General features: G+C 39.4%; 3 protein-coding genes across 7 annotated transcripts in view; 1 reads left to right on the top strand and 2 right to left on the bottom strand.

Moving 5' to 3' along the window:
• Nucleotides 1–9,887, bottom strand: part of apbb2b (amyloid beta (A4) precursor protein-binding, family B, member 2b) — a 42,829-nt gene extending 32,942 nt beyond the window's left edge. The window contains exon 1 of one of the 2 annotated variants that reach the window (XM_077604672.1): nucleotides 9,552–9,887. The gene's annotated coding sequence lies outside the window, so the exon portion shown is untranslated. The remainder of the gene's footprint in view (nucleotides 1–9,551) is intronic. The other variant, XM_077604673.1, reaches the window with a different exon arrangement.
• Nucleotides 9,888–10,860: 973 nt separating this feature from the next.
• haspin (histone H3 associated protein kinase) lies at nucleotides 10,861–19,326 on the top strand. The gene is made up of 16 exons (XM_077604671.1): nucleotides 10,861–11,124; nucleotides 12,301–12,447; nucleotides 12,684–12,794; nucleotides 12,918–13,061; nucleotides 13,178–14,846; nucleotides 15,565–15,691; nucleotides 15,766–15,818; nucleotides 15,915–16,109; nucleotides 16,181–16,266; nucleotides 16,351–16,413; nucleotides 16,486–16,577; nucleotides 17,011–17,090; nucleotides 17,220–17,308; nucleotides 17,588–17,730; nucleotides 17,823–17,925; nucleotides 18,542–19,326. Exons 1-16 carry the CDS (start codon nucleotides 10,970–10,972, stop codon nucleotides 18,741–18,743), a joined length of 3,459 nt encoding a protein of 1,152 aa, XP_077460797.1. The 5' UTR covers nucleotides 10,861–10,969; the 3' UTR covers nucleotides 18,744–19,326.
• Nucleotides 19,172–26,230, bottom strand: part of fam184b (family with sequence similarity 184 member B) — a 23,461-nt gene continuing 16,402 nt past the window's right edge. For 2 of the 4 annotated variants that reach the window (XM_077604667.1, XM_077604668.1), the window contains exons 11-18: nucleotides 25,703–25,835; nucleotides 25,353–25,483; nucleotides 25,137–25,252; nucleotides 23,462–23,866; nucleotides 22,760–22,874; nucleotides 22,445–22,552; nucleotides 21,145–21,515; nucleotides 19,172–19,988 (exon numbers count right to left, since the gene is read on the bottom strand). In XM_077604667.1, coding sequence (XP_077460793.1) covers nucleotides 19,916–19,988; nucleotides 21,145–21,515; nucleotides 22,445–22,552; nucleotides 22,760–22,874; nucleotides 23,462–23,866; nucleotides 25,137–25,252; nucleotides 25,353–25,483; nucleotides 25,703–25,835 — 1,452 coding nt within the window. In that variant the 3' untranslated portion in view covers nucleotides 19,172–19,915. The remainder of the gene's footprint in view (nucleotides 19,989–21,144; nucleotides 21,516–22,444; nucleotides 22,553–22,759; nucleotides 22,875–23,461; nucleotides 23,867–25,136; nucleotides 25,253–25,352; nucleotides 25,484–25,702; nucleotides 25,836–26,230) is intronic. The other 2 variants (XM_077604669.1, XM_077604670.1) reach the window with 1 other exon arrangement.

Raw genomic sequence — 26,230 nt, 5'->3', positions numbered from 1 at the left:
GATGTGAATGTGGAAAGTCAGTAACACAACAGTAGGCAATCTTGCCCGATCCAACAAAGGTTGGGTGTTCTACAAAAATCTTCTTGACCCAAACACATGATCAAAATCACGTCTCATCATATAATTTTCAGTATGCGATTCAGGTGAAAAAGATCCAAGATCCATCCAACACTAAAAGTCTATTCACTGGTATTTAATTGTAATTTTAGGAATAGAGTTAAGCACTTTCACTTGCACTGATTTGTTTATTGAGCTTTTGAGATCTATTGTTATTACTGCAGTAGAATTTCCGATATCCGTTTATGTAAAAATGACTATTCCTTACTCAGTGCTGCAAAACTGGTATAAAAAAACTAAAGGATTTGCATATATTTTATTTGATTTATTCCATTTATACGGATATCATGTTGAGATAATTTCTCAAAAATCAGGTGACTCAAACTCAAGTGCAAACGTGATGGGGACATCATTCTTCTTTACTATTTCAAATATAACATAAATAAACTTTGTTTGAACATGGCTGGGTAACAGTGACAAGAATTCCTGCCCTGCTAAGACTGTGCTTATTCAAATACAAACTGTGCTCATTCAGAGAAAATTATGACAGACATATCGGAAGAAAAACGTCTTAATATTTACAACATAATTCACTATGTACCTTCTATCCAATTTTACAAGATAAAAACTGGCAAACTGCTCCAGATGTACCGAAAACTGACAATAACAATGATATGAAATGCAAGACAAAATGGCACTTTAAACACAAGCAATGCAATTTTGTGGAAAACGAGGTTAAAATCCAGCAAAATCCAACAAGTGTGAAGAGAAAACAGAAATAACTTGGATTATCATCAGCCTTCAACGTTCAAATTAACACTCAAGGACATGAGTGTGCACTATATAGATTATACATCCAAGTTGTGTGGTTTCTTTGCGGGCAAGAAGGCTGGCGAGAAAATGACCGCAAAGAAAAACAAAAGGAGGAATTTTCAGGGCGTGCCAAAGAATCTAAGGCATGCCTTTTTTTTGGACGACTGGAGGGCATGAAAATAATTGTTTAACATACTGTACCGGCCTGTGAATTGGTGGTGAGGATGACCATGTGTGAACATTTAAACCTGAAGAAATTCAAAAGCCTGAGCCGTCACTGTGGCTTGTATCATAGTCTCAACACTTCCAAAACTGTGACACAGGAAGCTGTTGAGCTTGTTGAGGGAGAGACCCTGATTAGTCCTTCCGTCACGAACGTTGCGGCTTAAAACAACACACATTCCGGAGCGAGTAACTTGGAGGAGACATTTTTGTAACACAAGCCAAGACGCTTTCCTGCATTTTGGAACTTCGGGAGCGCGTGAGAAGGGCTCGAATATGCTGCAACCCCTCCCTTTTTTCCCCAGACACCCCCCAGGCTTCCTCCAATCTCTCTTTCCGGGGATTGGGGGGAGGTCAAGGGAGCCTAGGAAAAAGTACACCGTGAATACGTTGACATCGAGCTAAACACTCTGCTCGAAAAACGATATCCATGCCCAGCTGTTTTGTACTAAAACCCAGCATTCGAAGCAGGAGAAACATGAAAATTAACCAAACAAGTTTATTTATGGTCATCATAGATAAATCCACCCAAAAAGAGAGTTTACTACATCATTCATTCATCTTGCACATCCTCACAAGGGTTGCCGGAGCCTATCCCAACTGACCATGTATATAAAGTTATTTAGATCAATAGTGTCAGACTCGGGTTGGTTCGCGGTCTGCTTTAACGTCAACTTGATTTCACATGGCCCGGACCATTTTAGATATATTTGGATTTTTTTTTCATAAATGGATTAAAAGAACTGGATTAAAAGCCCTGAATATTCAGTTTTTTATAGATATGAAACAATGTTTATTTTAGCTTTTTTTTTAATATTTTTAGATTTTACAAAATGATTTTTGAACTAAAAACAGAAAAAAATGATTAAAAAATTACAATTATTGATTTAAAAGGGGGACAATAAGGAAATTTAATAGACATCTATACTCTTCATTTTAATTTGATTCTAAAACAGAAAGTCGGCACTCATGATTTACTTTCTCGGGCCGCACAAAATGATGTGGCGGGCCAGATTTGGCCCCCGGGCCGCCACTTTGACACATGTGCATTAGATGATAGAAGCTTGTCAAAGAGCATTCAGAAATAAATTATCAACACTCACACGGATCAATAACTTTTGAGATTGTACAATAAAAAACATTGGAAAACAGTAGTCGAGACTCGTTGTCTTTGTCGTGTGATGAATGGAAACAAGGAATTGAAAGAGGGGTCGAACGATATTACGAAAAAAAACTAATATTACGGTGTCGAGATTAATTCATTTTCAGCACCGCTTATTCTCACAATTGTGGCGGAGGGTGCTGGAGCCTATCCCAGCCAACTGTGGACAAAAGACTGGGAACACCATGAATTGGTTGCCAGCTAATCGCAGGGCACAAAGAGACAGACAACCATTCAGACTCAGACTTAGGGAAAATTTAGAGGGTCCAACCAGCCTACCATCCATGCTTTGGATTTGTGGGAGGAAACCGCAGTAGCTGGAGAAAAGCCACGCATGCCCAGGGAGAACATGCTCTCCACACAGGAAAGTCGTAACCCACCAGGGATTAAACACTTGATCTCAGAAGATACAAACTGGAGGCAGAATAACCACAACATGGCGCAAGTGGGTGAGAGAGAAAAACAGAGAAAGATAGCACCCCGACATGGAAGCATCTGAAGCTGATTAACATCGGATCTTGGACGCCTACTGAATGGTAAAATTTAAGAGTTTGACCAACACGCAGATAAAAGTGCAGACGGGAGGAAACCGTATACAAAGAATAGTCATATTCTATTTATAACTGAAATGTGACAGGATGTCCGAAGGGAGAAGGAAATCTTGCCATGAACAAAACAAATCTGAGACAATGTATTTGCGTTTTTTTCTGTCTCCCTCATGTTGCCTTGTGCTTCAACATTTCACCAGAAGGTGTGAAATATCACAAGGGTTTATCGTTAGCACAAAGTTGTCCAAAGTGGTGAGCTATAGAATGGAAGCCATCGTAGAAATAAAAGGCGAAATAGGTCCTAATACGAGAGAGGCGATCAAAACGGGTACCAAATGTAAAAACGAGATGCGAGGAGGGAAGAAAATGGATCAGAGCGCTAGGGTGACTCATCAGAAAAGGAATGTCCTGTCGTTGCCAGAGGAGCCACAGACTACTGCAATGGTCGCCCCCCCTTCTCCAGCTCGTTCACTCATCCAATGCACTCGTTTTCATTTTTCCACTGCTGCTTTTTTTTGTCCCATCACTGCTTGCAAAGCATTCTTCAAGAATCATATTCCATCTATGTTGCCTTGTCAGTGGAAAATCAGAAATCTGACATTCGCAGTCACTAAAATGGTATAAATACGAATCAAAACAAAACATGAGGTTTTACGAATATTTTAGGATGGAACTACCTTTGCGTTCAGTCGGAAATGGTCAAAAACTAAATAATTTTGGGGAAATGTGCTTCAAGTTCATGTTTGTAAATGTGTTTTTAGATCGGGAGGATAAATAGTGGACATTAAAGATGTGTAAATATCCCTGGCGTCGCATATGAAGCCCAAGTACCGTATTTTCCAGACTATAAGTTGCACTTTTTTCATAATTTTGTTGCGCCTGCGACTAATACTCGAGTGCGACTAGTGTTTTTTTTCCCTCTGACAAACGACAGCCTGTTATATATATATATTTTTTAGGCTGTAGTTATAGAGTCACAACTGCTCACCTCCCGTAAGCGTCTATTAAATCACAAGTTATTCACTAAGTAACTGAATGATGTGCACCCAAATTATATGGGTTACTGCTTGGCCACCCATGACAATTGGTTGAGTAGATTTTGAGTAATCAACATGACTAACAAACTGATGAAATTGTCTGCTTGGCAGATGTTGTCTACCAACATGAACCACCATAGGATATGACAAATGAACAAATAAATGTGCTGGAAAATACCATACGATCACAAGTACGATTTGTCATTCTCATTGTGTTTATTTAAACAGCAAAAATTTACTTTCACTACCTAATTTAGGATTCCTTTGTGTCATTTTGTATTGGCAAACTATTTTTCCCACTGTCTATAAAACAAATACTAGGAAGTCACTATTATGAAACCTATATTAAGTTTACCTAACATTTTACCATAACCAACTGTTAATTGAGTTTGAGTTAGATTTTTTTTAATAAGGGACAGCACATATTAATGAACATATTTATATTCATGTTAATGAACATATATATTTAAATATGTAGGGTTGTAGCCGAGGGATAATTTCCATCTTTTGTCCCTTGTGTAGGTTGAAGATAAATGGTGACACATACTAGACACACACAAAACAAACACGTAGCAAAGTTTTAGACAGCGTTGTGATTGCAATTTTTTTCGTCGAACAGGCAAGCTTTAAGATGATTGGCGAAGAGGTTCAGGGACGGGAATTCACATATGTAAATTGGTATTGAGTTCCAGGTATGTGCGGTACGGACAAATAAGATGCTTTGGCTGAATGCACTCATTTTAAAGGGAACTACACATTCACCTCTGGAGCCAGCCTTTGTTGACATGTTAGAATTTTTTGGTATATTTTTTTGGCACAATTGCCAAACTAAATGTTAAAATAAGTTCAACCTCAAGACATGCAAGCAACACTAAGCCAGTCTTAGAAGGATGACTTCTAAATATATCCAAAATTTGAGTTTTTTCCCAAAAGGCGTTGTCGTTACAACACATTCAAAATAAACGGACTACAGTTAATGTTTTGATACTCTGGACACTGAACTGAGGAAAAGCAACTAAAATTGTATGACTTGAGGGACATTCAAATTTACTATTGAATGACACTTAGTTGCCCTAATGTTATGCTTTAGTACATGGCTGACATAACCATAGTTCGGCCAACCCACAAGTGGAAACACGCTTCATCAGGGTTTATTCTTCCGAAAAGGAGGACACTACTGGGTAAAAATGTGCCAAAGGGGGCAACTTTGCAGGGTCGGTTGGACCTCCCGCATGGCATCGAGTGGTCCAATTGATCATGCTGACTTAATATTCTTGAAAGCGCTCACAAGTCAGTGCAGAGCTTAACGAAACAACATATAGACAGAAATAACAAATGCCAGGAGGCCAAAATGTCATGCATTAATCTATACTGTACAGTAAATAGCCTCCTTCATGCTTTCTAATTAGCAAGGCACTGGAAATCACTTGGCAATGTCTACTTCCCCAGCCCTGCTGATTCTGTATACATTAGAGCCGCCCATTAATCGCTGAACATTTGCTGTTAGCTTAAATGTTTCTAGAGGTCACAGCCAGGAGGGAAAAATCCTTCTTGAAGAAAGCCACTATCATGCAGGAGAGTGCCAATTTACACAGTATTTTATCACTTTGCAGCTTTCATGTGGTCGTATAGTTTGCAAGGTGGAGGCTGCTAGAGATAAAGGTCACAAAGAAGAAATGCACGACAATAAAATAGGTATCTGTACTGGCGATGTACGCTGGTAACTAAAACTACATGCAATCAAAAGGCATATTTCAACAATTATTACTGTTCAACTACCCTGTGTTAACTGTGGAGACCTTCAAGTTCCGGGGAATTACACGCTATTTGAACATTATTTATTTTCAAATAGGCAAGTGTTACACTTTTACCTGTCCAAAAGGTGATTTTTATACTTCTGTACCTGGGAATTAGGGTGAAACAATGCACAATTTCATTTTTTTTATCATATCTGATCTTTTTGCACTATCAGTTCACCACACGCTGAACAAATTGTCTTGGGTGAACAAATTGTCTTGGGTGAACAAGGCATGACAACAAATGACTTTCCGTTATTCTAGGAAACAGATGTCAAAGTGGCGGCCTGGGGGCCAAATCTGGCCCGCTGCATCATTTTGTGCGGACCGAGAAAGTAAATCATGAGTGCCGACTTTCTGTTTTAGGATCAAATTCAAATGACGAGTATAGATGTATATTCAATTTCCTGATTTTCCCCCTTTTAAATCAATGATTGTAATTTTTTAATCCATTTTTTCTGTGTTTTTAGTTCAAAAATCATTTTGTAAAATCTAAAAATATATTTAAAAAAGATAAAATAAACATTGTCTTAGATCTATAAAAAACTGAATATTCAGGGATTTTAATCCAGTTCTTTTAATCCATTTATGAAAAAAATCTACATATTATATCTAAAATGGTCCGGCCCACGTGAAATCAAGTTGATTTTCCCGTTTTTAAATCAAGAATTGCAATTTTTTTTAATCCAATTTTTTTTCTTTTGTGTTTTTAGTTCAAAAAGCATTTTTAAATTCTAAAAATAAATATATAAAAATATTACACAAAATACACATTGTTTTATATCTATATAAAAAAATGAATACTTAGGGCTTTTGATCCAGTTCTTTTAATCCGATATAAAAAAAATGTAAATATTATATCTGATTCTGCCATCCAGGTTCGAACCAGAATCCCCATCACACGGAATTTGATCACTTCAGCATACAGTGTGAATACTGCCAAAATGATTTCCATTATGTCCTCTCTTTGTGACATTTTTGTTCGAAAAACTACCTCACTGCTCACCATTTTCTTTTTCTCTTCCCTTTCTTTATCATTGGATTCATGCCAACCTCATTTCATAAGACAATTCTGCCATCCATTAAAAAAAAATCCTTATTTCAGTATGTTCCCAGCTGAACAATCAGAACAGAGCTGTAAAATACTCTCCCTCACCCATCACCATGAAAAACAGAGTTGACGACGTAAGTCATCGTTGGCCTTCAATTCTTTGGATTATAGTGTGATGGCGTTTCGCATCACTGCACTGAACGACTTCAACATGATTTAATGACACCACCTCAAGGTAGTTTTTAATAACCCACTCTCTAGAAAAACTCGGACAACATGGAGGCAGTCAACCGTGAAAATGCAGCGATTAAGAGCATTTGGGTGAAAATCACCAGGAGACTATTAGGCAGATGGAAGCAGAAAATTGTCCCCCCCCCCCCCCCCCCATCATTTAGTGTCACACCCCGCAGGATGAAGAGGGGCCTCTGTCCTCCTTCTCTGTTCAAACACACCTCACGGGTGTCTGCCCCTGCAAAAACAATGCGGACACACACATATTGCAGCCTGGCTAACAGTGGCTAACACAATAAGCCCATTGAGAGTCAATGAAACACACTGCACTAACACACTCCAACGTGGTCACTTCGCCAAAACTGACAACCTTCAAGAAATCTACTACATGCCATCTTTAGCTCATCCTTCATCTGTCCAGTCTCGTCCATGCATTCACACACACACACACATACACGAGTAGACGACGCCACACGTCTACAAACTTGTTTGGTCAAGGGCGGACAAGCCGTATTGTTTCAAAAGGGAAGTGAGGCAGCGATAACAGATCTCCCTGTTCTTTATCTGATTGCTCACACACACATGCACACGCATACATGCACACTCCTTTCCCATCAAATACTGTGCACAAACTTGACCTTAACACACATGCACAAAATTCAAGCCTGGCCAATAATTACATCCGAACTGCAGATATAAATTCATGTTTTTGGTTTCACAATCAAGGTAGCAATGGGTTAAAATGCTATTTTGCTTAGTAAATCTTGAGACAAGGCAGTTCGGTCAGAGTGAGTGGTTAGTGCGTCGGCCTCACAATTCTGAGATTGAGGATTCAATCCCAGGTTCGGACCTTCCTGTGTGGAGTTTGCATGTTCTCCCCGTGCCTGCGTGGGTATTCTCCAGGTACTCCGGTTTGCTCCCACATTCCAAAAACATGCATGGTAGGCGGATTGGACACTCAAAATTGCCCATTTGTAATATCCCTCATAATTAAAAGACAACTCAATTTGCTGAGATCTACCTACACATTCTTATAGCATATTTTAGCCCTTTCCAAATATCATCCCTAAATTTCTCCATTAAAAGAAATGGCCAGCAGTTTGGATAACGAATGAATGACAAAAGCGGGCATAATCTGTGTTATCTGGAACAAGATTGCCAGAGACAGAATGGCAACGTTGAAACAGCACGCTGCTACAACACAAAGCACTATGACACAACAATGTGAGCAAAGTCAAGAGAATGTTTTACTGTGTGTGCTTGTTTCACAAAGACTTTGTTTACAGTGTCACGAGAAATGTACATGGGACAAAACGGTCCTTGCACGGGCTCCTAGTGACTGCCATAATTGATATCAAAATATTAGTGTGTAAAATGAATCTATTTATAATTTCAAATATGATATTTTAAACTGCAAATTTGTCAGTTATTATTCACTAAATGTTTTCGTCAATAAATGTCTTTTAAAATGTGCAAAATTTGCTATTTGATTTTTTCTGAAGGAAAACATTTCAAAAATTCCAAATACATACTTTGATCATTTAAGCGACCCATATATATGCACTATTTAATCAAAAGTAGTGATGTCAAATTATCACTCAGCACTGTTGATCCGTCCATTGCAATGGTTCGGAACAAACTGAATATTGCACAAATGATAGAGCGTATAGGGTTAACGTGAAAGTGTTAATGATTGAGATGTTAAAGGTTGTGTGTGTATGGGTCACTTTAATGTTTGTTAGCAATGATTATGAATTTTTTTGTTATATTGATCTGCGTTTAGGAGTTGTTTTTGATATTTGGTACATCTCAAGAACCATTTAATTTGTGTGAGCTCCATTTTAAAGTTTAATTACATCCTTATTGTACTCTAAACTACTTTTTGCAATTCCAGTGTAATTTTTCTATCCTGTGGTGCTGTAAACACACAAGGTCACAGTAAGTGAGCGGTTTTAATATCTGTGAATTAGCATTACATAGTCACCATAATAAAGATTATTCTAATTACACTGAATTAAAATAAAATTATATCTGATCCCCCATCATCAAAAACAAATAGCACAAACCCCCAAAACACAATGATTAAGTCACCTGTGAGTAGTCAAGAAAAAATAAAAAATAAAAGTAAAAGAAGAAAAAAATGAAAGGCATCATCCTTAAGGAGGTATGGATTTTTTTTTTCATTTTAATCATCAAACAATAAACTTCACCTGCTACTTAATTGTGATGCGCAAGTAACATGCTTAAAGCCTGCAATCCAAAACATGTTAATTGGTTATTTTAACACTCTTTGGGTAAGTACAAAGAAAGAGTTCAAGTGAATTTATAGCTTTTATCAAGAGGAAAAAAACAATCAGAGATGACAATTAGACGAAAGTCCCGTTCTGTGAACGTTCCATGAGCGTTCCGTGAACGCCCCATCGAGGCTCCTGCTTCCCGACGCTCGGCCGGCCGCGACCCGTCCGCACTCCGCAGGACGGCAAGCCCTTCCGATGCCAAACACAATCGGCGATCGAGCGACTACACCCCACGCGATCGCTTTTATAAATCCCAGAGCAAAATATACCGAAAAAGGGAAGAAGAAAAAACAACAACAAGCGTTCCACGTTGTTAAAGCTGCAATTCCTGACTCACCTCGTCTCCGGTGCGTTTACGGTGCGTTTACGTGCTGCTCGCTCTTCTTTCCTCCGTGTGCTCTGCGCGTCTTCCCCTTGGCCCAGCCCACCCAGATGCCACTCTTCCCCGGCAGAGGGAACCCAGGAACGCTGCTCCGGAAGCAAAAAGAGCCAAGGCTCCTCCCCACTCCTTTGAACGATGTCAAAGTCAACCCGTGATTAAATGAATAAATCCTCTGTCATTAACCTGCAGAAAAATGAAATTAAGATGAAGTGTTTCCAAACTATTTCCACCATTATATCCCGTAGATCTTGATCGTTTGTTCGATTGTCACCGTTTTGACAAGTGGGAGTGGCGACCGAACGTGCATTCACTCCTCTCAATCAAAATGAATTGGATGTCTACAGCTGTCAATGGATCATAATGTGTTTAATAGTACACTAGGAAAAGAATGGTCTGGACTAAGGACACTTTAGTTAAAATTAACAGAATACAAAAAATCATATAAAAAGGTAAATAAAACTACATATTTAAGTCCCAGTAACCTGTGCAATACATGTTAAAATCATTATGATTATTTACAAATATTATAGTACACTAGGAAAAGAATGGTCTGGGCCAGACTAAGGACACTTTAGTTAAAATTAACAGAATACAAACATTCATATAAAAAGGTAAATAAAACTACTTCATATTTCAGTTCCAGTAATCTGTGCAATACATGTTTAAATCATTAAGATTATTAACAAATATTATACAAATTGTATCGAAATAAGCACTTAAAAGTAAAAAGTTCAAGAATAATTAATGTAGAATTGAAACTGATATTTTTGTCTACCCTTATACAGAACACAGCTATTAATAAAACAAAATTGATGTAATACATGTATTTATAACTAAAAAAATAATTCCCATTATTAAATTTAAAAAACAAACTGAAATGCTGAATGTAACGAACAGGATTTCACTTTCACTACACTTGCATTTTCAATGTGACATTTTATATAAAAAGTTGTGCAATGCATATTATATTAAAGTAGAATTTTAATATTTTAGTACTATGTTATGATGACATCTAGCGGTTATTTGTGTTATCCAAATCTGTCACTTCCATATCGTTTTATTAATTTTCAAGCATACAGGGCTTCTTCAAAACTAGTTTTTATGCATTTATCGAGCATATTTTCATCATCACAAAAAATATGTGTGCTCGCGTCAATATTGTAGAAGTCATAATCACTTTAATCCGTTAGGTGGCGCTGATGGCGGTTAAAATAAGACGGGGGGAGTTACATTTTATTACCAGAGGAGGGCAGTATAACGAGTGTCGAAAAAGAAAGAAGAAGATGGCCTTGGTTCAAACCTAAAGCGGGCAATCCGAAATTTTAGAACGATATCGATGAGAATAGTATACAGTGTGCGGGCTTTATTTCAACATGACCACAGCGAAAAAAATATTTATGAGGACTTACGGGAAGAAAAGACGCCAGATAACTGCCTGGATCTCTCCGCAGGAATCCAAAGGAGCCTTCGACAGCTCATCGTCATTAGACGATTCCTTGTTTGACGACACTGGATACACTAAATTCAGGTAAACAAATCAAAGGGATGATCAATAATTACATCGATAATGTTTTTTTCAGTTAGATGAATCTGACGGGCACGAGACACATTTGATGCCAAACTATAAAACTGCGTATGAAAATATCATTGAATATGGCGCGCTCATGAATCTTAAGTTCAGCCAACATCATGTTGCATTTCACAGCTTTAACACTAGATGGAGCAAGACACTGAAACCATGTCTATACTTTTGCTGACCAGTAAAGTCAATGTTCAAAATGATAGAATTACAGTATTTCATTTGACATGGACATACTGAATAAAATGAATCCAATGTGATAAATTGAACAAATTTTGTTGAAATTTTCGCGACTGCGGCACATTTTCTCTTTCCATCTATACCTACTGTTACTGTATATTATATCTACAAGATTGTAAATTCTTTTAAAATATGTATATTTTTCAATAACTGGTGATCAACAATGACTATATTAAAATACAGTGTCAATAATAGCAAAATCAGACATAAATTAAAGCTAATGCTAATGGTGCCAGCATATGTTCCTTGTGTAGCCAAAAGAAAAATTTATAGCGTTTAAAATGAAACAAAAACAGCTTGCATATTTTATTTTTAGACAGTAATATAAACTTTTTAAACGGATTAGTCTAGGCCACATGTGTCAAAGTGGTGGCCCGGGGGCCAAATCTGGCCCGCCGCATCATTTTGTGTGGCCCGGGAAAGTAAATCATGAGTGCCGACTTTCTGTTTTAAGATCAAATTAAAATGAAGAGTATAGATGTATATTAAATTTCCTGATTTTCCCCCTTTTAAATCAATAATTGTAATTTTTTAATCAATTTTTTCTGTGTTTTTAGTTCAAAAATCATTTTGTAAAATCTAAAAATATATAAAAAGGCTAAAATAAACATTGTTTTTAGATCTATAAAAAACTGACTATTCAGGGCTTTTAATCCAGTTCTTTTAATCCATTTATTGAAAAAAATCTAAATATTATATCTAAAATGGTCAAGTTGACGTTAAAGCGGCCCGCGAACCAACCCGAGTCTGACACCCCTGGTCTAGGCCATCTCTGAAACGTTGAGCTCTGAGATGGATTGAGATATTTGAGAGGAGGAGTGCTCAACACTTAATTATTACAACATTATTTGGCTAAGAGTTTCTGTCCATTTTTTTTCCAACCAGGAAAAAAGGGTCGGTGTCGGTCGCAGCGGCAGTCCAAACAAGAGGGAGAAAGAGACAACTTTTAATCACCTCCAGTGACAGCCAGGAAGATGCGTCCTATACTCTAAAAAGTCACATGAATCCACGTCAAATCAATGCCATTTCCAAGTAACTCATTACTTTTACTGCAATTTGTTTTCATTGCAAACGACCCCTTTGTTGTCAGACAATTCAGAGCATGGAGATATTATTTGGGGACCCACAAAATTGTGTTTTAGTAAAGTATACAAGTCAAATTTAGAGGAAGAAAATAAGAGCAAAAACACTGAGATCAGTTTTAACCAAAATTATGCTATTTCATGTATTTTTTTAAAATAATTTATTTATGCATTTTGATATCCTAGAGCAAAGAAGGGTTCTTCCGAGCAAAAAGTGGTCCGCCCGACAAGGAAGAAAGCAAAAGAGAACAATAATCATGAGGGTATTTTCAACGCGCCTGCGGCCAAGGCGGCCAGGTTCGTACACTGACCACACATTTGTGTGCCTTCCCTCACATTCTTGAAGGTGTTCTAAGCCGTTTATATATGCAGCACACAACTATATTAAATTTCAAAACAACTTTGTCGATACGTCTGCAGGAAAAATGCACCTGTCTCACTCAGTTCACCAGTCAAAATTAGACAGAAGGAGCAGACTTGTCCATTGATCATGAAGAGTGATATACATCTGCTATCTTCTCCACCATGTCACAAAAGTCCACTTCAAGTTAATACATCCTCCAAGTAAGTCCTTGTACTCAAAGTTAGTGGATTTAGTTTTTTTTTTCGACTTTAAGATTTGATTAACCGAATATCCGTTTGATCTGTTACATGCCGAATGCCATCTTCCTATTTTTCAGTCTTCCCAATGCAGCCCTGAGCCGTTTTGTGACTTGTCGTCAGCGCCCCATCACCACTAAAGTCAAATTCTCAAAAGCAAACGACCATGTCTTGGATTCTTCTGACGATTTTACTTCTAGGGAGGAAAGCCATCTTCCTCACAGGAAGAAAATAGCCCTTCAGCCTGTACTAGATTCAAGTGTGGAGAATTCCAGCAATAACTCGAATGCCAACCCTTTGCAAGAAACGCTTAATCAGAAGCCCATCTTTTGCTCTACGCCCTCAGCTGTTCTCTCAACCAAACGTCCACGCATTGCTGATCAGTCCCTCACCCCCTCCGTCTTGTCTGTCATCAACTTCGTTGTCAGCCCTTGCCAAGAAGAGAAGGACTCTCAAAACCACCCAAGTTCCGCACCAAGTACATTGCTTAGCTCAGACGACAACGAGCCGTCAAGCTGCGATGAGCCAGAGTACAAAACATACTCAACTATCAATGACGTCGAGTCATGTATGCTTATCATGGACAGCAAGCTGAAAAATGATGCTGTTTCTGCAAGCAGAGATTTTCTGGACACGTACAGCGAAAACAGTAGCTCTTTTCTGTCCTCGGTGGAAGGCTTGCCCTCACTGACTGAAGTTCTGAAGAAAAAGTGCCTGGCCAAGCAATGCACTGTGAAGGTGAAGAGGTTAAACAGCTTCATGTTGAGTCACCTTAGCTATCAGACTGTTAACTCCAGTGATGTTAGCGCTGCTCAAAAAAGGCCAACCACTGAACAGCATCCTTTTTCCCCTCGTATATCATCGGCAGAATTGTCGTACGAGTCTATTTTAGCTCCCTTTCAAGATGAAACTGGTGAGCAGTCATCCACAACGAATCGTTCGGTGTCTGAAATATCCGATGATCCCATCAGCCTTTCACTGTCAGATGAAAATGTTTTCTCCGAGGAGTCAAGATCAGAGCACACCTCAAAATCCACTCCGAACACAAACGGCAGCTTTGATTTATTTACCTGCGCAAAATTAACAGCCATCAGTTCCGAGCACTTGTCAACGACGGACGATACTGCAGACTGTACATTTCAAGAAAAACCTTGCGATGTCCCGATGGAACGATTGGAAATGGAGAAAAGCTCTATTTCCCAAATATCGCTCTCAAGACAGTCAAAAAACGAGGCTATTGACACAGAGCGTACCTCGACGGTATTGATCCAAAAATGCAGAGCCAACAAGTTCACTCTACGATTAAAAAGGCTGACTTTTACACACCTGAAAGAGCTTCAGCGAAAGCCATCCATAAATGCCTCAAATTCTACAGACGAGGATCCAACAAGAGAAGAAGAGAGCAACGCTCAGAGTAAATCAGACTCGAATCATGATGAAAATATTTCATGCGAGGATGCGGAAAAGGCGACGTCTAATTCAAACAACGTTGTGGTCTCGGATGAAAACAAATGTAAAAAACGCTCTAAATTGGACCAACAATCTCGTGGTTTGGTTGCTAAAAAGATGAGAAGAAGGCTTTCAACGGACCGGACGGCTACCACCCGAAAGGCGTGCGTCAGCGGCCTGAGCGTCAGTCGCTGGAAGAACGACAGCAGATTGCGAACGCCGGGCAGAAAAAAGAGGAAGAGTGCAAGGCGAGCTGGCAACGGCAGCGATTTGATCTCGGCTCACCCCATTGAAATGCAGGTGAGCACGATATGACCATTAAAAAAAAACAATCAATATTGTATTTCTTCATACTATAACTCACATCAGCCAAAAGATGTGTAATGACGAGGGAAAAGAAACTTTTGCCCTGGTGGAAAAGTGGCTTTGTTGGGGGGAAATTGCACCAGAGACCAAAAATAAACATGATATAAGTAAATTTAATACATTAGAAAACTAATGGGTAAGTGGTTAGCGCGTCGGCCTCATGGTACTCGGACGTTTGGTCGCCCGGAAGGTTATTGATAATTACCATTTAAAATTGTTGCTCAAATTCCCTAAATACAAACTGTGAATTATTATTTAGTCATACTTAATGCCCTATTAATTATTAGGCTAAAGAAAAGCTCCAAATTTCCCGTACTTTTATTGTTTTGTTGGAGAACTTGTTAAGTCTTGTTTTGTCGCCGGACTTTTGGTCGCCGGTTTTTCGGGTCCGGGCGACCAAACGTCCGCGACCAAACGTCTGGCGACCAAAAGTCCGGCGACCAAACGTCTGGTCACGGGCCTCAAAGCTCTGGGGTCCCTAGGATCAAATCCAGGTCAGTCCACCTGTGTGGAGTTTGCATGTTCTGTGTGGGTTTTTTCTGGGTACTCCTTTTTCCTCACACAAACATGCCATTAATGTTTCGGAAAATCCCATGAATCTCAAAATGCATTAAGATGGTAACCATCTTGGGAATCCGCCCCTTATGTGTAGGATATGATGAAATTCTCCACCCCAGTGAAGATGTGCCAACTCAACCTTTCGTCGCTGCTGGGCGTCTTCACACCACACACGCAGCACTGGAATCGACTCAAATCCGCCCTCGCTATTCATCGTAAAGGTACGCTATTAACATAGCTCAGCTAACGTGTTTCTTCCATTTGCCCTCATCTATCTTTTAACCGCCCTTTTTAGTGTTGCTCACGCCGACGACTTCGAAAAACCCAGAGCTAAAAGACATCAGCCAGGTAGAAATCGAAGACGCAATCGCCACCGAGCCAATCCACTATATTTATTCTTCATCTGAACAAAACGTCACGTTTCTGTCTGCAAATGTCCCCAAGACTCCACAGCTTCTTTACGACGCCGACTTGTCAGATGCAGACAAAGTGTATACCGAGTGCAACCAGCAGGGTCCACTGCCCTGGAACGAGTGCATTTCCACTCATCAGATGAAACAATGCGTCAAGATAGGGGAAGGTACTTTTGGTGAGGTCTTCTCCACCAAGAACTCTTCAGGAGAGACCATTGCTCTTAAAGTACGTGTCCGCGTACGGTATTCACGAGTGTGGTGTTAGATGGTGTGAATGCTAAATTCTTGTCCTTACAGGTTATTCCACTGGAGGGCAGTGAAAAGGTGAATGGGGAAGACCAGAAGACCTTTGGGGAGATCCTCCATGAAATGATTATCTCAAAGTAATCCCTTCTTTTTGTTTCACGCACATGCGGGTGATATTACTGATCTTCAGCCTTGATGTTAAGCATATTGATTCATTCCAGGGAGCTAAGTAGCCTAAAAGAGAAGCAACAGAACCAGACCAGCTGCTTCATTGGACTTAATAAGTAAATGCAGTCGCTTCCCTCGTCAGCTACTTGTGCTCATCCTTGTTGACGCTTCTTCTCGTTTCCTTCTAGTCTCCATTGCGTGCGAGGATGCTACCCTCCTGAATTCCTGAGAGCCTGGGATACCTTTGATAACAAAAAGGGCTCCGAGAATGACCGACCAGGTTTTTGTTGTGTTCTTACTCTCTTTTAACACAGAAGCCTAAATATAAAAAAGGTATATAGGTTAGGTTAGAACTTTATTTCATCCCGTATTCGGGAAATTTCTTGGTTGCAGTAGTCTGGGGGAACAAGACACACAAGACATTGTAGACCTAGGTAAAAAAAACTGGAGCCACACAGGCAACCATTCCCAACCACCACTGAGCGGGAATCAATCACACACTGCCTTTCCCCAAAGATAAACGAATGAACCACTACGACTTTTTATTTTTATCATATTAATATTGACAATGACTATCGAAGGAAAGAAGGAATTTATGATGGTTGTCGTTTTACCCCTCCCATATGCAAACAGGGTATATTCTTTAAAAATGACATAAAAGGTATCGTTTTGAATAAAAGAATTTCATGCTTTTCTTTTTGTATGTTGTATAGATTTCTTTGAAAATGATCAGTTATTCATCATCCTGGAGTTTGAATTTGGTGGTGTTGATCTAGAGAACAGCAACGGAAAGGTATTTATACCAGAAACTTTTAACCGCAAGTGCATTTCTTTACTGTATTTCCAAAATGGAGATACGGTGTAAACATATTGGTGGTTAGATTGTTATCCTTTCAGCTTTGCAACATCTGTGTTTTGAAAGTTGTCGTCATTGCTGGTGGCAAAGAGTATCCTTCACCAAGTGACTGCCGCGCTGGCCGTGGCTGAGCAGCAGTTGCACTTTGAACACAGGTAACCTTGTATACACTACTTTTATAATAGTTATGGATACTTTTACAGTGTTTAAAGTAGCAAATAGCGATGCCCTCTGTCAAAGTGCCCTTGTGCAAGGCACTGAACATTTGCATGGGCCGCACCTCCATTGGTTTGTGAATTCTAGCTAATGTAAAGCTCTATGGGCACTGTAAAAAGCTTGGGAAAGTACTTGCTAATTACTATTTATTGGCAAGTTATTGAAATGTGTCATCAGATTGGTTATTTATTATGTTTTCTCTTTTCTTTTTCCTGAAGGGACCTCCACTGGGGGAACATTCTGGTGAAAACAACCAAGCAGAAGACTGAAAGTTTCCTCCTCAATGGAGCCGTCCACTCTGTGGAAAGTAAAGGGGTGTTTGTCCGCATCATTGACTACTCTCTGTCCAGATTGGAAATTGGTCAGTGGACTATTCCCTTATCTGTCACATCTTGAGCAATAGCTTTTTCTTTTTCTTTGTTTGACTGAATAAAACTCCTCTCTCCTCTTCAGATGGCCTGACTGTGTCCTGTGACATCTCAAATGATGAAGAACTCTTTATGGGTCAAGGAGATTACCAGTTTGACATCTATAGAAACATGAAAGAGGAGAACGGGTTAGTTCATTAGTTCAGTAACTTTTCCCCCCCTTTCTGGCCAATGAGCACTGCTGATTCCATTTCTGAAAAATGTTATTTACTGAAATTTTGATTATTGACAAATACACACTCTGGGTCTGATTAGTTGCACACAATAATTATTGTGTAAGATGGATGTACCTTGTCGTTCTTTCTAGTGGAATGTTGAGGTCAAGAAAGATACTTTTTTTTTTACAATTTGTTCAAAGTTGAATTATTCAATAACTTCTGTGCAAGTATTTATCTATTCTCGATAGTGCTTATCCATCACTGGTGGTGACCACTCCTCACAATACATTTGTAACACTTCCTCACATTGGTTTAGTTTGTCTATTAGACACTAAAAGTTGAAGTAGAAATTGCATATCATTAAGATCTTCCGCCTTTATTAGGTACTGACAAGTTTTATGAATAAAAAAGGTGGAATTTCATCTATTAATGGCTTGTGCACATTAAAGCTAAGTGACATCTACCTTGCTACTGGCTGAAAGAAGTAATATTTTATATTTCTTCCGTGTAAAATGCCTGAATGACATCCCTGGGTTGGATAAGCGATTGTTCATAGGAGCACTGCTTTTTGTTTTGTCCGTTGCAGTAACAACTGGGAGGAATACCGCCCGCATTCCAACGTGCTATGGCTTCACTACCTAAGCTCCAAGCTCCTTTCCATGAGGTACCGCCGACCAACCTTCAAGGGCAAGAAGGACGTTCTCGAAGAGCTTATAAGTTTTCATGACAGCATCTTGCAGTACACATCTGCAACTGACGTGCTCCGAACCTGCCCCATCTTCCAGTAAGATGCAAACTGATTCATTTTTAAATCCACTGTAGAAGGATGAAAAAAGACAAGGTTATTACTGCATATTTTCTCTACATGTATGTATGTAAATGTTTCATTTTAGCACCTGGACTCTATGTTAGTCCAATCATTGATTCCATTAAATACCATTCATATATCTTGTGAATTTTATACTCAATATGGTAGCAAAAGAGTCCAACTTAACTGTAAAGCTTTGTAGTACAGAAGTTGCAAACAGTTTGTCTTAATTCAATAAACGGCCTGTACATTTTATCATGTATTATGTCATTAGTTTATTTGAGATTTGTATGATAAACTAAAATATAATCATAAAATGTTATTTGAAGGGCACCAAACATCCATTGGACCGAAGTATTTCATTTTTATGTAAAGAATGTGCACTTTGGAACATCACTAACGAAATAATATCAGTACAAAAACAAAATATTTTATTCAATTTTGTTCTTTAAGACTTTTGTACATTTTTGCATCAAAACAAGCTTCATTTTGGTATGGGATGTGAAGAGTGTATGTCCATATCAATGAGGATCTTGATTGAATAAATCAAATGCCTCCATGTTTGAAGAGACTCTTGGTTGGCGACATTGAAAAACTGGCCTTCAATAAGCATGTGATTGTAGTGAAGCAACTGCGGTGTTGAAAAAAGGAAGACTGCTCTTAAATCATTTTGGAAAAAAGTCATTATGGAGACATTTCTGACTACACAAATAAGATCCTGGAAGCCAGGCATGTATTTTCAGAAGCACTTTTTGGTTGAGCTTTGAGGCAATGTTGGAGATGGCCTTGCTGGTGATGAGCCCATGAGTCCGATGTATATGAGCACTCCACCGATTTAAGACCGCTCAGCGAAAAGGTTTCATATTGATGCAACAGAACCAAGATAAACATTTTTTTTTTGTTCAAATCCATGCAACCTTATTTCGCAGTACTCCATTGCCAACACTGTGTGTGGAGTCTGCATGGCAACAGCAGTGTGACTCCATCACATCCACAATAAAGTACGCTTCCATCTATTATATACTTGTTTTTCACCATGTGAAAAAAAATCGGTGGAGCTCCCAGTCCAGTGTTTGAGTAGATGAAAGGAGAGCACTTTCGCACATGCGTGGCGCAGAAGCGATGAACTGTCGGGTGACTTGTTTTTTGTGCTCAGAAGGAAAAGTATTTGGTGAACCATTCTTGATTTTGCCCATCATTGCCTCTCTGCTCCATATAAGACCCCCTAAAAAACAGACAAACAGTGCAATTTTTTTTCCTATTTCAATTTGAAGCTCTGATCAATGAATGCAAGGAAAATGAGCTACAACTTAATATTAAGAAATGCATGAAAGAATAATATACAACTGAAATGAAGCATTTCATTTGTCATTGTGCCATTGCATTTGGCGATTCAGGGTGTCAAGCCGCATGGTACCCGTAGTTCGCTAGGATAGGCTCCAGCACCCCCCGCAACCCTTGTGAGGATAAGCGGTTCGGATAATGAATAAACATTCATTCATGGAATAGGAAAAATCTGCTGTATGTTTGTTTATTTTATTTGTTAGCAGTATTTTATTTTGTGTGCTGCGTTCAGGTCCATTTCCAAAAAGCAAGTCGAAAGACGTTTGGTCCCCGGATGTTTGGTCCCTGGACGTTTGGTCGACCGGACGTTTGGTAGAACGGACGTTTGGTAGAAGGCGTTCGCATGCAATTGATAGATTTTAACATTGGGTGAATAGGGATTTAATGACTATTATTTAACATTGAGTGAATAGGGTTAGGGTTAAACAAATGAAAGTTTCGTGACTCAAACCTCGGGACTCGCGAACCCGGCGACCAAACGTCCGTTCTACCAAACGTCCGGTCGCCCAAACGTCCGGTTGACCAAACGTCCGGTCGCCCAAACGTCCGGGGACCAAACGTCCTGGGACCAAACGTCTTTCGACGAAACGTCCGAGTACCGTCCTCCATGCTAATGCAGGATGTATGGTGACCTTAGGGGAGTTCAACTGGCTACTACTTAAGTGTATTTCTTTTTTGTTTCGTAATAGCGTACCCTAGTCGGCTGTTTAAGCGATCAAAAGTGCACATCATTGCTTTCTGTTCCCATTCAAGTAAATGTTTGACCTATTTCTGCATGTTCTTGTGTCTTTATTTAGCAGAGAACAATACAGGGGCCACTATTTTTTTCTCTCCAAAAAACAGCCGACTACAGTGAGTCACTGACTGTCACTGCTTTAAGGTTCAGAACAAAGCCGACTGGTAGACAGGTAGGTTATAAATAATGCACTTTAATAGCACCGTTGCAGATGTTATATTAGGAAGTCATTTTGACACGGCAGAAGAAGAGTCAGATGGCTTCACACGACAATGTTTTAAAAGATTTTTTCAAATCCTACCTGATTGATTGCGCCTGTAGGTACGCGTATGGCTCCTGGCATGACGGCGACACGTAGCGAATGCCCGTCTGCGCCGAGGGACAGACGGGCAGCGGGGCAGTGGGCGCCGGTGTAGGGGGGATGCAGGAGGTCCGGGTTCTGGGGGAACGAGGTAGGGGTGGGGGGGAATGTTGGCTGAGGGACAGCGAGGTGTGCTTGTGCGGAAGAGACGAAGTGGAGTAGTGGGGGGACGTGTGAGGGTGGGAAGTGGACTGGTGAGGCAAAGTAGAAGAAAAGGACGAGGAAGACGACGATGAGAAGGCAGGGAGGCGGTCGTAAGCACCGGAGCAGGAAACGTTGCTTCCTCCAGGAGACGACTCCAAATGCTTCTTCTAGGAACACAAATCAATACTACTCAGTTTAAATTCTCCCACTTTAAGGCATTTGGATTTTCTGAATCTCTACTATCAATAACACTCAACTTATGTTTGGTTAGGTCTGACAGATGCGGAATCCAAAACTTAGTTGAGTTTTTCCCTCCAACGCATCAGTATTTTCAAATGAAAACCCTCCCTATTTTATTTTAAATATGAGTTTTTTTAAACATATAGTCTTTGGTTCCCACAATTAAATCCAAGTCTCAATATACAAATTATAATGGCCTTGCTGGCCATGGTTCACACACCAGATGGAGCAACTCAATGTCCATTGGATTAAAGCATGAAAATATTAGCAGAAACAGTTAGATCACGTGTCAAAGTGGTGGCCCGGGGGCCAAATCTGGCCCACCGCATCATTTTGTGTGGCCCGAGAAAGTAAATGATGAGTGCAAACTTTCTGTTTTATGATGAAATTCAAATGAAGATTGTAGATTATTTCCTGTTTCCTCATTTTAAATCAATAATTGCAAAAATTTGTACTAATTTGAATGTCCAAAAATTATCTATCGATTAGCACGATCGAGGAAGCTGTCAATTTATTAATCGATTAATTTTGGCAGCCAAGTTGGAAGACATAACGGCCCCCCGGATGTAATCGAAACTACCATGTGGCCCACGCCAAAAAAATGAGTTTGACACCCCTGAGTTAGATTATATTTAAATATTACACATTTTTTTCACAAAAAAGAATGGTGCAAAACACTAAATTTCCACATCTGGACCGACACAGTGGGGTAGATTAGACACTTTACTGCCTGTAGAGACCTCCAGAAACAAAACCTGGCTTGAGTCCCAACATTTGCTTCTGGCAGGAAAGAGAATGAGTGAATTTTGATGAACTCATGATGTGCACCAAAAAAAACACACACACGTTCACTTACTCTCATGGTTGGCGTGGTGCTCCCGGGGCGGGGTTTGTTTTCGTGGAGCCTGAGGCCGCTGTTGTCCCTGACAACAGGGGGGTGTAGCTGCAGCTGATGCCGTTCTTCCTGGAGGGAGGGAGGTTAGGGAAAGAAAATGAACAAGTAGGTTGTCCACAGTTGGTGTGATTTATGGAAGTCAGATTGCTTTGCTTGCTTGCCTTATAGCAAATTACAGTTTGCTTTTTGTCATGGCCGAAGGAGAAGCGACACAAAACTGCCAGCATGCATTTGATACATACAGTAAATCTATGGAGAAATGGTTGTGTGTCATACCACTAATCGTTTAATGAGCTGGTCTCGCTCTGTCAGTCTTTCCTGAAGTTTTCCCAGCTGGAGGTCATCACATCGTGGTTCTCTCCTTCTGCATCGCTCCTCCCGTTCACGCAACCTGGAGCACCGTGGCCAAATACATTCTGTTATTCTGCCATCTTACTATATGTGCCTGATCGCGTACGTACAAGGGATGTCCCAATACGGACTCTTTGACTTTTGATTTTGACCATATGGTATGTTTTTCCGACAGAGATCGACCCGTAAAAATCGTGACCGGACGTTTCGTCAAAAGACGTTTGGTCCCCGGACGTTTGGTCCCCGGACGTTTGGTCGACCGGACGTTTGGTATAACAGACGTTTGGTAGAATGGACGTTTGGTCGCCGGGTTCGCTCGCTGTCAAATTATGACAGAGAGTTTACTGTTGATATTTTGATATTAGATATTTAGATATTAAACTCTCTCTCTCTGTCATGATTATAATTTTGAGAGTTGGTTTCAACAGTAACAACCCGGCGACCAAACATCCGTTCTAACAAACGTCCGTTCTACCAAACGTCCGGTCGACCAAACGTCTTTTGACGAAACGTCCAAATACCGTAAAAATAACACAAAAAATAATGCATGCAGTAAATGATAAATAGTATTTTTTGTATTCGGGTATTTGATTAAAAAGGTCCACATCTCACGTGTACAGTACTTACTCGTTTTCTAGGGCTACAATTCGAGCCTGCAACTGCATTTGAGCGCTGCTGTAGTCAGACACTAAATTCTGAATTTCCTTCTTGTGTTCCTTCCGGATTTCCTCCAAATCCTTTTTCCTACTTTCCTCCACCTCTTCAAGCTTCTCAGGATTCTTCATTTTCTGCTGCTCCTCCTTTTCCTCCTTGTCATCATCTTCCTTTCTCTCCTCCCAAATTTTCTGGGACTCTTCCAGCTTTTCCATCTCCACCCTCAGTTTCTCCACTTCTTCCTTCAGGCGTTGCGCTTCATCTTCCAGATGGTCATCTCTGCTGTTTTGCAAATTTGCACTCTCTTCGTCGTCTTTCCTTTCAGTTCTGGGGTTCCCCTGGATGGACCTGTGAGGAGAAAGATGGCTGGAAATACCCCTGCAAATTCATTCTGGATTAAAATGAGAGTCGGTTAAGTGTCACTTGAAATAGGACATCAATATAAGCTAATTACAATGTGAAACAACAATTAAAACCCATTTGTTTATTCTAGTGGTGTGCGATATGACCTAAAAATCATGTCATAAATTCTTTCTATCGCCCTTTATTGCTAATATACAGTACCACTCAGAAAATGTAAATATACTGTCAGATCAGCATGAACCAACTTGTGACTTCTTAAAGGCTCTGGATGCTTTTGAACAAGACTTTTTCCATCTGTTAATAAACCTAAAGCTCATTTAATCAGAAAAGTTCCACCAAGGAACTGCTTGAGATATTTCAATTTTTGTGTAATGACTCAATCTAATTTGTTGGTTTCCTCTTTTATGTTAAATTGCTCAAATAAAACAACTTTTTCCTGATATTCACATTTTTCGGTTCATACTGTATTCTAAAATACTATTACTTTTTAAAGAAATGATTTGGTGATAAATCACTACACAACACGAGCATACAGTTCAGAAATAGAATATAATAATATAATAATAGAAACAGTTCATTAAAACACAATTGCTACCAAACAGAATAAAAAAAACTTTAAATCCACTTTTTTTAAGCAAACCATTCACATACACTAGACCACATGTCTCCAAGTGGCGGCCCGGGGTCCAAATCTGGCCCGCCGCATCATTTTGTGTGGCCAGGGAAAGTAAATCATGAGTGCCGACTTTCTGTTTTAGGATCAGATTAAAATGAAGAGTATAGATGTATATTAAATTTCCTGATTTTCCCCCTTTTTAATCAATAATTGTAATTTTTTAATCCTTTTTTTCTGTGTTTTAGTTCAAAAATCATTTTGTAAAATCTAAAAATATATTTTAAAAAATCTAAAAGAAACATTGTTTTAGATCTATAAAAAACTGAATATTCAGGGCTTTTAATCCAGTTCTTTTAATCCATTTATAAAAAAATATATATCTAAATATTATATGTAAAATTGTCCGGCCCTCATGAAATCGAGTTGACGTTAAAGCGGCCCGCGAACCAACCCGAGTCTGACACCCTTGCACTAAATGAAATCATGCCATATAGTTACCATTATATAAAATTGCACATGCTGTTAGAGAATAGAGAATGATATAGTCATTAAAGAATCCAACATACCTATATGCTTTTAATGTGCTGAAGAGCACTTAGAAACTCATTCGCTATTCTGCCTCCAAATACACCATTAAAAATGGTTCTCCTTGAACATATTTTCACTTACTTTTCCTGTAATTGTTTCTTAAGTGTAGCATTCTCTCTCTGCATCTCCAACATGGCACAGCGACTCTCATCCAACTGCCGCTCAAACACCTGGTTCTGGTTCTGTTGCTTCAGGTCCTGAACACACACACACACACACACACACACACACACAAACACACTTGCTTATTTAGGTCAATGGACACAGGGGAAAAAGATGGAAATGAGTGTGTGCTACCTGCTGCAGTGCCATCATTTGCGTGTGCGCTTGCAATTGGGCCTGAAGGTCTTCAATCTGCTGCATGTGTCTCTGGGTCATCTGTCGGCTCCACTCTGTGTGCTGCTGGGTCAACTCCGCACGCTGCTTGTCTGAGTTCACGCACACACACAGATGGTCACACACGTCAAAATCGTCTCGGCCCATTGTTGCAGGTAGCCGTCCGCTTGTTGCCATGGTGAAATGTATCCATGGCAATGAGAACTTTGCTTTTGAATAAATACGTGCGCATGCGCTCCTTTGCCCAGTCATTTCCGCTAGCTCGAGCTCGTCTCGTTGAGAGATATACACGAAAAATGTGCATTTGTTACCTAACTCCAGGTGATGCATTGTCTGTAGACGGTTCCTCTCAGACAGGACATCATCCTTGGCTTGTCTTTCCAAGGCTTGCAGCTGCACGGCGTGACCGTGTCTCTCCTCGGCTAAGCTCTGGCTTTGCGGTTCCTATAACACCGAATTTTGTTTCATTGCATGTTCAGGTCAGAATTTTTATTTATTTATTTATTTATTTTCAGCACCAACAACCATCTCAAGTAGCAAGGGAAGACTTTTTCTGGCGTTCTTGTTGTAGAGTCTGCTTTGAGATTTATTCTAACATTCTTTCTGACATTGTAATTTTGAATTCATTCATTCATTCATTTATCGGTTATCCTCATTGTAATTTTCCAAATGTTCTGTTTTTATTTCTTCACATTTTTAATTAAAAAATGCAGTAATACTTTTTTTTTCCATTCTAGCATTTTCATTTAAAAAGGGAAAAATTGTGATATTACTTAGTTTTCATTTTTTATTTACTGTATTTTATTTATTTAAATACATTTATTATTTAATTAAAACAA

Source organism: Stigmatopora argus, chromosome 7, assembly GCF_051989625.1.
Source record: "Stigmatopora argus isolate UIUO_Sarg chromosome 7, RoL_Sarg_1.0, whole genome shotgun sequence".
Lineage (NCBI taxonomy): Eukaryota > Metazoa > Chordata > Actinopteri > Syngnathiformes > Syngnathidae > Stigmatopora > Stigmatopora argus.
Note: the sequence above shows the minus strand (reverse complement) of the source record. Positions and strands in the feature narration are given on the sequence as shown.

Bases quoted from the DNA above. Each gene is read 5' to 3' on its own strand.
- haspin (XM_077604671.1), top strand. From the start codon at position 10,970: ATGACCACAGCGAAAAAAATATTTATGAGGACTTACGGGAAGAAAAGA. The intron at 12,795-12,917 runs GTTCGTACACTG...ATACGTCTGCAG, and splicing joins CCTGCGGCCAAGGCGGCCAG to GAAAAATGCACCTGTCTCAC. The intron at 15,819-15,914 runs GTAGAAATCGAA...AATGTCCCCAAG, and splicing joins AGCTAAAAGACATCAGCCAG to ACTCCACAGCTTCTTTACGA.